The sequence below is a fragment of the Amia ocellicauda genome, chromosome 19 (genome assembly GCF_036373705.1).
Source record: "Amia ocellicauda isolate fAmiCal2 chromosome 19, fAmiCal2.hap1, whole genome shotgun sequence".
Taxonomy (NCBI): Eukaryota; Metazoa; Chordata; class Actinopteri; order Amiiformes; family Amiidae; genus Amia; species Amia ocellicauda.
Window position 1 is genome coordinate 12,439,255 of NC_089868.1, and position 12,378 is coordinate 12,451,632.

Here is a 12,378-nt window from a genome sequence, read left to right on the forward strand (position 1 = left end):
ATTATTATTATTATTATTATTATTATTATTATTATTATTGCTAATTTTATGATTATTTTTGCAGTGAGAGGCATGGTAATGGCCAAGAGAGTTCAGTGATGCAAAACTAACACACCTTCCATGTCAACATCTTTGTCACCTTCTTTATCATCATTGCCTGACTTTCAGTCGTCATCCTCACGAGTGACATCCCACTCTAGCTGGCTTTACCTCACTCAGTCTAAATCACACTTTTGCTGAAATTGCCCAAACAGTTCAAACACACATTTTTAATATCTGGTAGAAATGTGACCCTTAGATATGCCCCAAAGTGACCCTTCTGTGTACATTTCATAGTCATACACAATGTATTTTGCAACATCCTGGAGTTTTAGCAAATATCAGCAAATGAATGTCATAAACGGAAATACAAAGCTACTCAAAAACACTCCATGTAATAAAGAGACATTGAAAGACTCCTGTTTAGGCAGAGGGAATACAGAAGGGTCACAATTTGTAACATACATTAAAAATTGTGGTTTCTTCTATATGGGGAAATGGGGATATGTGAAACTTCTACCTCTTTGCCCCCTTTCCTGCCTCCACCCCCCACCCTGCATCAATACACACACACTTCTTGAATCGCCCCTGCCCCACACTGATGACACACGTCCGTCTGACAGCGGAAGAGCTCCACCTTGTGCTTGAAGTGCTGGAAGGCCTTGCGTCGTTTCTTGGCAATTTTCTCATTGTCTTTCTTCCTGAAGATCTTCAGGGAATTCCCACTATACAGCTTGTCGAACACAAAGGCTTTGGGTCCGGTCCACTGCTGGAACACGTCCAAGTCAGACAGGAGGCTCTGATTGGAGTTTTCAAGACAGTCCTTGTCACAGAATGGACTGAGGGTCAAGAAGACAAGACACTGGCTCTTGTCCGCTTGAGCCATCATGAGCTTCTCCAGTACTCGGCTGTGGAGCAGCTGATGCTCAGGGGACTCCAAAGTCTTCTTGAAGTACTTTGATCTCTCGGGCACAGCCGCCACCAGCTCCTTGCTCTCATACAGGGACTTCTTCTTCAGCACCTGGGTCATTGCAGAGAGTGCGGTCATCAGGGGAGTCTGATTCTGGAGCTCCTCAGATCCCTTGCACACGCCCACCGAAACCACCACAGCAATGGCGAACAGCTGATCTTTGGGCCTGGCATCATGGAAACAGAGATGAGAATTGGGGTGTGAACGTCAGCCATGTCTGTGAGTGTCTGAAGCGCACCTTGACATTCATAAACTGAGTTAGGGTCTGGCTCTCTCGTCGCCTCTCTCTATTTGCATCTCTCTCTCTGTCTCCCACACCCTCCTTCTCTCTCTCCCTCCTTTCTTTTTGTCTCTCCTTATTTGTTCCCATTTGTCTCTCCCTTCCTCTCTCTCTCATGCTTTCTCTCAAACCCTGTGTCTTTCACTCTAGTAATCTCTGAGCTTCTGTTTTTCTCTCCTTTCCCTTTTCTATTTTTTGTTTTCCTTCTCACTCCATTTCACTCCCTCGTTCGTTCAAGACAAAATCAAATTAGCTGTGCTACTGCAATTTCCCCTTTGCTTTCGAGAAAATAAACATAAAATACTCACTTTGCAATGTTCTTGCTCTTGGCAGTTTTTGGCAGCTTGCTGTGATACATGGGAGCGGGAGACAGAACATAAAACCATTTCAAGTTACATCAATACATCCCCATCAATTTGACCCGCCGACATTTGGTCCCCATGACAATTCACTACTGCAACAATTCGTTCCCGCAGCAATTCGTCCCCACAACAATTTACCAGATTAGCCTACTATACACAAAACAATCCAAGTCTGAGGATTATAATCAGTAGACCCGTTCGCAACATGGAATAAACATAAGTCATATGAGCACACCTCAGCACACAGAGTGCAGAAAAAATCACGACAAAAATAAGGAATCTCTTGCTTCCATAATACACAACGGTCGCGTTTGTGTAGCACAGATTTCCGCAGCACAGTTCTGCACAGAAATTCAGAGATGTTCGTTCTTCGAGTGCTGCTCCGTGACATCACAAAGCCCCACCCACAGAAATCTTTGCAGGGTTTTAGGAAGACATTTTTCAATGAGGTGCAAGTGATGTCAGACAGAGCGCAGCCACGAGTTGATGAAGCTTGGATTTGATACAAAGGAGTAATCAAGACTTTGCAAGGATGTCTGGGAAAGGATAGGAATATATAATGATGGCAAGGGCAGGTGTAACTGGGTGTGTAGAAAGATGGCTGAAATGGGATGATTAAGGTGAAGGTGAACAACAATCCATGGGGAGATGGGATCAGGGATGGTGACCTATTCTTTTATCTTTCTATTTTGCCCTCTCTCCCCCACTCCCTCCATTTCTCCCTCTGCTTCTCTTCTCCTCTCTCCCCCTCCCTTCCTCTTACGTTCCTCACATTGCCACTCCTGTCACACACTGTCTCTTTCTATCCCTCCCTCGCTTTTAGTTTCTCTCTCCCTCTCCATCCCCCACTCACCTTCTCAACTGAGCAACAATTTTAGAAAGGGCAGTGGGGTCCACTCCATCCCCCGCCCCTGCTTCAGTAACCTCTCCTCCATCTGCCTTGTCCTGATCCTCCTCTTTCTCAGCCACATCCTCTGGCGCCTGATCATCCTGCGCAAAGCTCCGCCCCCCCAGGCACAGCAAAACAACACACAAAGCAAATCTCTGGAGGTGAGAGAATGGACAATTATAGAAAAAATAATACAATTACACCAATATGCAACCAAAAAATTAATGTAATATATGGTAAAAATATTTGCTTTTTATATATATTACAGAAGAAAAAGTATGTTTTAAGTGAAAGTAATTGCTGACAAATGCAAATAAACCTCTCTGAAATGTGTTAATATTTACCTTAGAACAATGGTTCTCTTTCATAGACCCGGGGACCCCCCTTTGTATGAGAGAGAACCCCTGACAACTCTGTGCTGAATGGGGTCATATATACATTGAAATTCATGCCAGTAATTCATCTCAGAATAATCAATTCTGGAATCTATTCTGTTTTTTTAATCATATGGATTGGACTCCAGCACTATATTGATCTTGAAATCGATATGAATATTTTTAGTAATTGATAAAAAGCAGACACAATGAGAGTGCAAAAAGCTTTAATTAATTAATACAAACCATTACATACATTAAAATTCCCAAAATACTTGGGTATTGCATTACAGGATTTAGCCGATTTGTTGCGTCATAATGAAATACTAATCACACGTTAAACTGTACAAGCTTAATTCAGTCACTACCATTGCGCTCAATGTAAAACATTCAAGACAATAAATATTGGTAAAGGATTCTTGCCTTCTAAGCGAAGTGATTCGTTTATATTTACACCAATCAGCCATAACATTATGACCACCTGCCTAATATTGTGTAGGTCCCCCTTTTGCTGCCAAAAGAGCCCTGACCCATCGAGGCATGGACTCCACTAGACCTCTGAAGGTGTGCTGTGGTATCTGGCACCAAGACGTTAGCAGCAGATCCTGTAAGCTGCGAGGTGGGGCCTCCATGGATCGGACTTGTTTGTCCAGCACATCTCACAGATGCTCGATTGGATTTGGGGAATACCCCAAAAGAGCTGCAGTTTTGGAGATGCTCTGACCCAGTCGTGTAGCCAACACAATTTGGACCTCGTCAAAGTTGCTCAGATCCTTACGATTGCCCATTTTTCCTGCTACTAACACATCAACTTTGAGGACAAAATGTTCACTTGCTGCCTAATATATCCCACCAACTGACAGGTGCCATGATAACGAGATTATCAGTGTTATTCACTTCACCTGTCAGTGGTCATAATGTTATGGCTGATCGGTGTATGTATTTTATTAAGTGTTGATAAAATGAAACATTCACACATTCATACACTTTAACATTATTTTTACAGATTTCAATTTTAATTAGTGTATCTGATATGCAAGAAAACGGTATAGCTGTAGCTTTAAGTTTCTAATAGAATTCATCTGCTTATTATTATGTACTGTATATGTGTGTAATAAACTGAGCTTTATTTAAGTTTACATAATTGTTTAATTGGTTTGTAGCCAACCACATAATCCAACAATAATAAAATCTTGATAAAGTCTTGCATGTAGCCCCAGAATAGTTTTAATAGTTATTTTGATATTACACATGTATGTGTGTATATTTGTATTTTCTTAATATTAATGATACAATATTATCATTACTAATACTATTACAATACTACCAATACTAATGATGATAACAATAATAATATCAAGACTACTAATAGTGTTATAACCAGATGGCTTGTTGATTCAGTGGCTCTGTCAATACTCACCATTGCTGTGTTGTCTTCGGGTCTGTATCTTGCCGTACGGCTGTATCTGGTGTCAGTATTCTGTAGAGTGGGAACCAACACAGGGTTATTATAGTGGAGTCAGAGGGAAGAAAAGACTTGTCCTGCCTCTCTCTCTGTTTGACAGCCCCTCCCTCCTTCCATCTGTCTCTCTCTGTGGGTCTCACTCACGGGCGAGGGTATTAATATTGCCTCCTGTGCATGTTCCTGTCCTTAGTTATTCCCACTCCACTCCAAATCTCACTCTCTCCCTTTTATGGTCTCTCTCACTCCCTCTCTCTGTCTCACTCTCTTTTATTATTAATATTATTATATTTCTTATCCAGGGCAACCATATATCACATTATTTACATACATTAATAAAGTAGCTTAATATGCAGAAAGATCCCATTTGACCAGACAATACTTGATCTCTTTGGACCCTTGCATTAAATAAGTAAAATTGCTTTGCATGTGCCAGACAGAGAGATGGAGCTGAATAGATAGAAAGGAGTGCGATAGAGAGAAAAACAAATAGAGCTCCAGAGAGAGGAGTGAACAGATAAACATACAGAGAGATAGAGTGAAAGACCTACAGAGAGGACTTTATTTGAGTTCTGTCTTATCAGGCTAATTTATGAAACAATGAACAGTGAGGCTCACTTAATCACTTTTTTACTTAATTGCTTGTATTGACTATTCATTGCTATTCTTTTTGGCTCATTCACTTGTGTTATTTTCATTTGTATCATTATTGCCGATTATCATTAAGGTGTGCATTTTATTTTACTCTGTGTTTCAATAATTATTTAATTGTTCACTTGTATATTTTCCTTTGAACATCACCTGCTCCCCACGCTCTGCCTGTTAACGCACCTGCTCCCCGACACTCCGAGAGAGGTTTAGCCCTATAAAAAGAGGGCTGGAGCAGGACAAAGGAGATTTGACCTCTGATTGCAAGCACAAGCCCGAGCACGAGCACAAGCACTAGCTCCAGAGAGGGGACGCTGGACCTGAGCACGGGAGTTCTTTGAAGGACTGAAATGGCATAATTGCATTGGAAGGATCCCTAGAACAGAAGACTGTGGAAAGTTGATTATACTGGCTTATTTGGCAATCACTCTTGTTTACATAGACCTGTGATAAAAACAAGAAATGAGAACTGAGATGATGTGAAATGTAGCAAAACATAACTTTTTATACATTTCCAGTCTGTTGCTGAGGTCTCTGGTATCTTCTCCCCAGCATAGCAACCCCATCTCTCCTCTTATAAAGACATTATAATATTATACTATATTCCAACAAAGGCACATTCTATACACCTACCTGGTGTGGTTTGTCTTCCAGCCTTCCCTTACGTGGTGGTGTGGGTCCAGTGGTGCAGTGGCTCCCCTGAGGAGAATACAGTCAGTCAAGGCAAGGGGCGCAGACAGCACAAGTGAAGGACACTGCCTTGCCTGTGCCTGGCTGTATCCAGCGACCGGCCCTGGAGGCCATGCTGGTAAAGAGGAGGAAGACCACGGAGCGCAGCTGCTGGGAGATAAGCAAATTCTGTTCAGGACAGTGCTATTATTTTATTTTTCTCTTCTTTTGAGAATTTAGGAGGGCGAGTTTGTATTAGGATTAGGGGGATGCTTTTGTAGTTTTTAGGATTAGTTAGAGCAGACATAACTTTTATCTTTTAGGAACAGTTTTTATATTTCATTTTAGAGCCCAGTGAATTTAAGGCTGTTTAGAATAGAATCATAATTTGGTTCTCCCTGGATATATCTATACCATTCATAGAGTATCCTTGCCTTGTCTCTGAAAGTGAATACTGTCATCAATAAATTCTGTTCACATGCCCGGCACACAGACAACAGGGTAAAGTGTAAAGTGTGTCGAAGCTGCATGTGGAGAGCGTACATTTAGATGGTGTTTGAGGTCCCTCCTCATTAAGTACTAGGCGTGCCGTAGTCGGCTCATTAGTGCACCGGTGCCATCTCCAGCTGTAGACCCGGTGACATACCTTTATCATACAAAATGGTATGGCACAAATCACAACGGACAGGAGAAGGGAGAGAGAAAGTGGGGGAGGTCTAAGTGAGGTGCAGAGGGGTGTGTTTCAGGGAGAGGGAGTGGGTGAGAGAGAAATAAACGTACTCAGATCTTTCATTTGAAACATTTAGTTAATAGTTTATGCTCTGCCTTACAAAAGTATTCAGACCCTCTCACAGTATTCACATTTTGTGGCTTTAAAGCTTGCAGTCAGAACACTTTGAAGTAGGCATTAATGTGTGTTATATACACAGTCTTCTCCACACATTCAAAGCAAAAATAGAAATAAGTAGAGACTTCATATAAAAATAAATCAGGATTGCACAAGTATTCTAATTATTCTAAGTATTCTAAATTAATTTAGATGGCCATAAGAAGCCACATAATTAGTTATTGGCATCTGTCTGTGTGCAAATTGTAGTTCTCATGATGTCAGAATACAAACCCCTGTCTCTGTGAGGTTCCTCAGTCAGGAAGTAAATTTTAAGTCTCAACCATAAAGGCAAGGCAAGTCAGGGATAAAATAATTTTAAATCATCAAGAAATGGAAGGTGCATTGTACCACCTAGCCACTGTCTAGATCAGACCATCCCTTTAAACTGAGCAGCTGGGCAAGGAGGAAACTGGTGAGGGATGTAACTTTGAGGGTAAAGACAGTTTTGAAAGAACTACAGAGTTCAATGGCTGAGATAAATGAAAAAAATGTGAATCAGTCAACAATATCCAGAACACTTCACAAAAACTAGCCTGTATTGTAGGCCTTATCTTACTCTTATGTCTTCAGTTTGAGCATTAAAGTGTTGGATACAATAATGTTTATGAATCATTTTGTAACTTCACAAAATGGGACAGCATAGGAACGGTCTAAACACGTTTGCAAGACACTGCATATAAGTGAGTGAGTGAGACAGGAGGTACACAAGATGGTTGTGCTTTACAATTAAAATAGTCTGTGAATATGTGCCGTGGGAGGTAGTGTCACGAGCAGGGCATGACTGGCCTTAATCACTTGATTATTTAATTATTGATTGTTGGGGTTTTCCTTCTTGTGGCCACTCCCAGATACGCAACCTGAAAAAATAAATCTTGTAAATCGCCCTGGATAAGGGCGTCTTCCAAGAAATAATAATAATAATAATAATAATAATAATAATAATAATAATAATAATAATAATAATAAAAGATGAGACATTATTATTTCAATTTGCACAATAATAACTACTTCTGTCAAGGGACATTACCTACTTCGATTTCCTTGTGATTCCTGGTCAGTCAGCGTGGTGCCAGTCCGGGTTTTGCCTGGCCCAAACAGCTACCGTCCTTGGAGGGTCTATAGATTAAGCACGTTCTGCAGCAGGCATCTCACCAGGGGCAATTCGAGAATTTTGAAAATTGCGGGGGCCATAAGGGGGAAATGAGTCCATCCCTGAGCATTTGTTCAGTGCAAGAGGGAATGGTATTAGTGAACAAAATAGGGTCCCCTTAATGTGCAAAAATAAAGAATATGCCTCATTGGACAGAATGGGTACACAACCCCCCCAAAATCACTGGAATGCATCTTTAAGAAGCCCCTTTTAACCCATTAGCTAAAGTTTCTGCTTCACTGACAATTAGTTGAGAAAACCAGAGCTTGCTAGGGTTACCAAACCTGAACTTCCAATAAAGAGGACACTTCAAAAGGTGGGAGTGGCAGTGGGGGGGCTGGAGCTAAGTGTTATGACCTCAAAAAATCTCATCTCATCTCAACCTATCTTTTCCTTTTGTAAACTGTTAACACCCCAGCTAAATAAAACGTTCCTTATTGGTTGTTGAAGTCTTTACAGACGTAAGTCATTTATTAATAACCAATAGTTGTTCATAAAACCATGACATCAGTGAACACTATCACCTTAAACATCATCATTCATACATGATGGAATGGTAGCATTGCAGGAGTGGAAGGGTTAAACAGGCACCCGGGAACTGAAGTGTTGGAAAAAGATCAAGGAAATCTCAGACATTTTTAGATCCAGCTGGACGGAGATTAAAGGACTGAAAAGTCTGTTAAATACTGGCTATATGGTAACCCAAAGATAGTGTAGTTTAACTATCACCATTGAGTAAATTGTCAGTGTTATAGCAGGAATAAAATTCAGGATAGCAAGAGTATTTAAATGATCGATTTACCATAAACTGTATTGTCTTGAAAGTAACCTGTAGTGTGTCAGTGGCTGTGTGCATGCGGAGCAGAGAGCAGAGCGCAACAGCAACTGTGTTAAACTCCTCTGTCTCGCCTGAATTCTTGCCAGGCAGTATACACACAAAAACGACAACTTTGGTAATATAAACTAATGTACTCGAATATGGACTCTGGAAACTGACTATGAATTAAATGAAAAATGTGAAGTTAGTGCGGGCACTCATGGGGCCAATCAGATTTCAGCAGGGGCCAGTGCCCGTGTGGCCCACCCCCTGGCCCCGCCCCTGCATCTCACTTAACCATAAGTGGTTTGTGGTGTTGCCACTACCTGTCAAGACAGAAGTCCAGAATTTATCAACTGCTGCTGCATTATTGTGTCCTTGAAATTTAGTATTGTCATTTATTGTGGGCATAGGTCATTGAAGTCTACAGTGTATTTGTTTACAGTAAGGGGGAAAATAGTTTTTATATTAATAGCTTTTACTAGATCATTTAGTTATTATTTCTACCCCAGGCACCATGCTCCTGCCTCCAGGCCCCCGTGATCCCCTCGCCTGAGTAAGCCCCCCCGGATACATTTTCACCCGACAGAAGGAGAGAGACGGAAAGGGAGACCAGGATTTGGGAGCAGCAGCGAAATCTATATATGGTTATTACCAGGTGGAAGAGGGCCTGGAGAGTGTGATTGAAGTCTACATCCACCTTCAGTCGGGTATATCATCGAAGGCTTTAGGCTGGTCCGGTCCAGGTATAGGAAAAGACACAAGCAGTCAGTGTATCTGTTAATCAGTCTTATTTTTAAGGGACTGGGTCAGAGCATTGAGCTCAGCTGAGGCACAATTACGCACAGACAAGACTGGGACAGACCAGGATAGGACACAGACATGCAGACACACAAACGTACACAGACATACGGACAGAAAGGCAAGACACAGTCAGATTCGGCCAGAGACAAAGAGCGATAAACAAGAACAAGAGGACACATGTAGGTACACAGATACAGATAGAGATGCATAGAGAACCAGAATGAGACCAAGACATAGAGACTGCTGCATGTATTTTTTGCATTTATAATTAAGTAGCAGACCCCTGTGCATCAAGGGGCTTCCTTAAACAATGCAGAGGATTTCCATGCCATCTTACAGAAATATTAATGAGAAGCTCAACAATATTGGAACATAAAGTCTTATATACAGATGCCAGCCTGGATGGTCTAGGAGCAGTCTTGTCACAAGTTCAGGAAGGAATGGAGCACGTTATTGCCTACACAAGCTGCAGCCTGCACCCTCCCGAAAGGAATGATAAAAATGACAGCTCCAACTGTTGGTCCTAAAATGGCTTAAAGACTAAGGACTTTCTCTGCGGAGCTTCCTTCGTGGTGTACACAGACAACAATCCCCTAGTCCATCTAAGTACAGCCTGGCTGGGGGCAGTTGAGCAGAGGTGGATGACTCAATTATCCAACCATGATTTTGAAATCAAATATTGTCCGGGCCGGAACAACCAGAACACCAACATTTTGTCTAGGTTGCCGGGAGAAGTGCTGTATGAGGGCTTTGACCAAGTTCCAGATAACTGGAAGGCAAGTTTCTGTACTTCATTTGGAAAAATACCAAAATAAATATCAGACACCTTGGATATGTATTCCACTATTTGCCTCTCCATCTCAAAAGGAAAGATCTGTCTATTCTTAATGTATCCAAATTATGCCGTTCTTCCCTGTATGTCCTCTACATCTTTTTGCAATCTCGACATGTGACAACCAGTCCCAAATGTCATGTGACAACTTGCCTCAACCAGACTGTTGTGCTAACTTTATGCTGACTACCTGACATGATGTGTCATAGCCTTCCTGTCATGGACACAAATAAATATGCCTCTGGGTTTTCCAAAAGTATTCAGTATTATCCATTATGAAAAAATGAGCAGGACTGGCATCTGTCTCTGGTGAATAAAACTGTACCAATAGTACCATCTGGTGATTTTGTTTATTTTTCTTTATAAGACTCTTCAAGCAATTAGTGAATGAAATTCTGCCACTGAAGAGTCACTTAGATAGAATTACTATCTGATGCACTGTCCTAGCAGATCAAAAAATATATTTTAAATAAAATCAAATGTTGTATTTCTCTCTGCTGGTGTATGGTTAGTTGTCTTCATGAGAAAATTAACACAATATTGGTTTCTTTTTAAAGTCTTCTCCTGAATCACAGGACAATACAATCAGCTGGTAGGATCCAGCACATAGAAGCAGGTGTGCGGTTCAAGGAATACACATATTGTGTCGACTGCAGACTGCCACACAGTCCCTGCTTCTCACTCCTAGGAGGGTTTTTGATTGGTGGTTTCAATTATTGGCACTAATTTCTAGTCTAGCAAATGAAACGCATAATAACCCACATTTTCACAGAGCAAATCAACCATTCTTGTTTATTAACTTTATTTCACTTTAATACATATGTTGAGCCAGGAATAAAACCATCTCTTGTATTGACTGCACCATTATTTTATTTTATTTATTTATTTATTTATTTATTTGTTTGTTTGTTTGTTTGTTTGTTTGTTTGTTTGTTTGGTCCTGGGTAGTAAGTGCTATTTCCTAATTGCTTATGCCTCAAAAGAATAGAAAATGGCTATTATTCCCCACAAACTTTGCTATTGTGACCAGGACAGTGATATTTTGAAATGTAATTATTTCCAATGAGAAAACGGGTGTTTCGTTCACATAAAGTCAGAAATAAATGACTCCAAAAGATTTAGAAGTCAGTCATTTTTTGAGATTTAGGATTATACTGTAAAGACCCTGTTCGCCCGTTTTCTCACTGGAAATTGTTACATTTAAAAATATGAAACTTTGAGAAAATGGGCGAATTTATGTCTTTACAGTATAATCGTAAATCTCGAAAAACGACTGAATTCTAAATTTATTGAAGTTATTTTTGTATTGCTTTAGTATAAATACATGTTAGTTTGGATTCATACATTGTTTTTTCCTGACTTTATGTGAACGAAAAGACGCAAATTTGCCCGTTTTGTCATTGGAAATAGTTACATTTCAAAATATGAAACTTTGACAAAACGGGCAAATTTGTGTCTTTGCAGTATAATCCTAAAACTCAAAAAATGAATGACTTCTAAATCTTTTGTAGTCATTTTTGTATTGCTTTAGTATAAATACATGTTAGTTTGGATTCATATGTTGTTATTTTCTGACTTTATGTGAACGAAAAGACACAAATTTGCCCGTTTTCTCATTGGAAATAGTTACATTTCAAAATATCACTGTCCTGGTCACAAAAGCAAAGTTTGTGGGGAATAATAGTAATTTTCTATTCTTTTGAGGCATAAGAAATTAGGAAATAACACTTACTACCCAGGAACAAAAATTGTATTACATAGTGTAATGAATTTATGAAAAGTAAATGCATGTGGAATGTCTTGTGAAGTAATTAGTTCCTGCTAAAGATGTTTACTGCTCACATGGTATCTAATTTCCTGTTACTAGTTTTTTTCTGCATTTCCTCAAAACCCTGATGATTGTCGGTTTATTAAATGATACTAAATCGGAGATACTGAGTGTGTTGCTGGTATCTTCTTCTCTACTTGTATCTCGCTGGCCTGCACCTCACTAATCCAGGTGTGTGTCTGTTTTCAGTTTTTACGAGTGTCTGAATGTAACCGGGGCTCATTCGTACTATAATGAGCCCGTTACAAAGTGACGTAACCCCTCGGTAAAAGTAGTACAGTGTTAAGCCTCCCACGGTAGGGGGCCCGGCCTTTTGGCATAGAGGGCTTAACGCTGTACTGCGCTGGAGCCGCTGCAGTGCGGAG

General features: G+C 40.5%; 1 protein-coding gene across 1 annotated transcript; it reads right to left on the bottom strand.

Annotated features, from left to right (window-relative positions):
* Positions 1 to 4,589, bottom strand: LOC136714880 (uncharacterized). The gene is made up of 4 exons (XM_066692502.1): positions 4,335 to 4,589; positions 2,505 to 2,695; positions 1,598 to 1,636; positions 1 to 1,175 (listed from the first exon to the last, which is right to left on the bottom strand). The coding sequence occupies exons 1-4, from the start codon at positions 4,335 to 4,337 to the stop codon at positions 599 to 601; spliced, it is 810 nt and encodes a 269-aa protein (XP_066548599.1). The 5' UTR covers positions 4,338 to 4,589; the 3' UTR covers positions 1 to 598.
* Positions 4,590 to 12,378: the final 7,789 nt, after the last annotated feature.

Excerpts from the sequence above, each read along its gene's own strand:
- LOC136714880 (XM_066692502.1), bottom strand. Across the intron at positions 1,637-2,504 it reads ATTGTTGCTCAGTTGAGAAG|CAAGCTGCCAAAAACTGCCA; the intron begins GTGAGTGGGGGA and ends CATGTATCACAG. Across the intron at positions 1,176-1,597 it reads AAGAGCAAGAACATTGCAAA|GCCCAAAGATCAGCTGTTCG; the intron begins GTGAGTATTTTA and ends CCATGATGCCAG.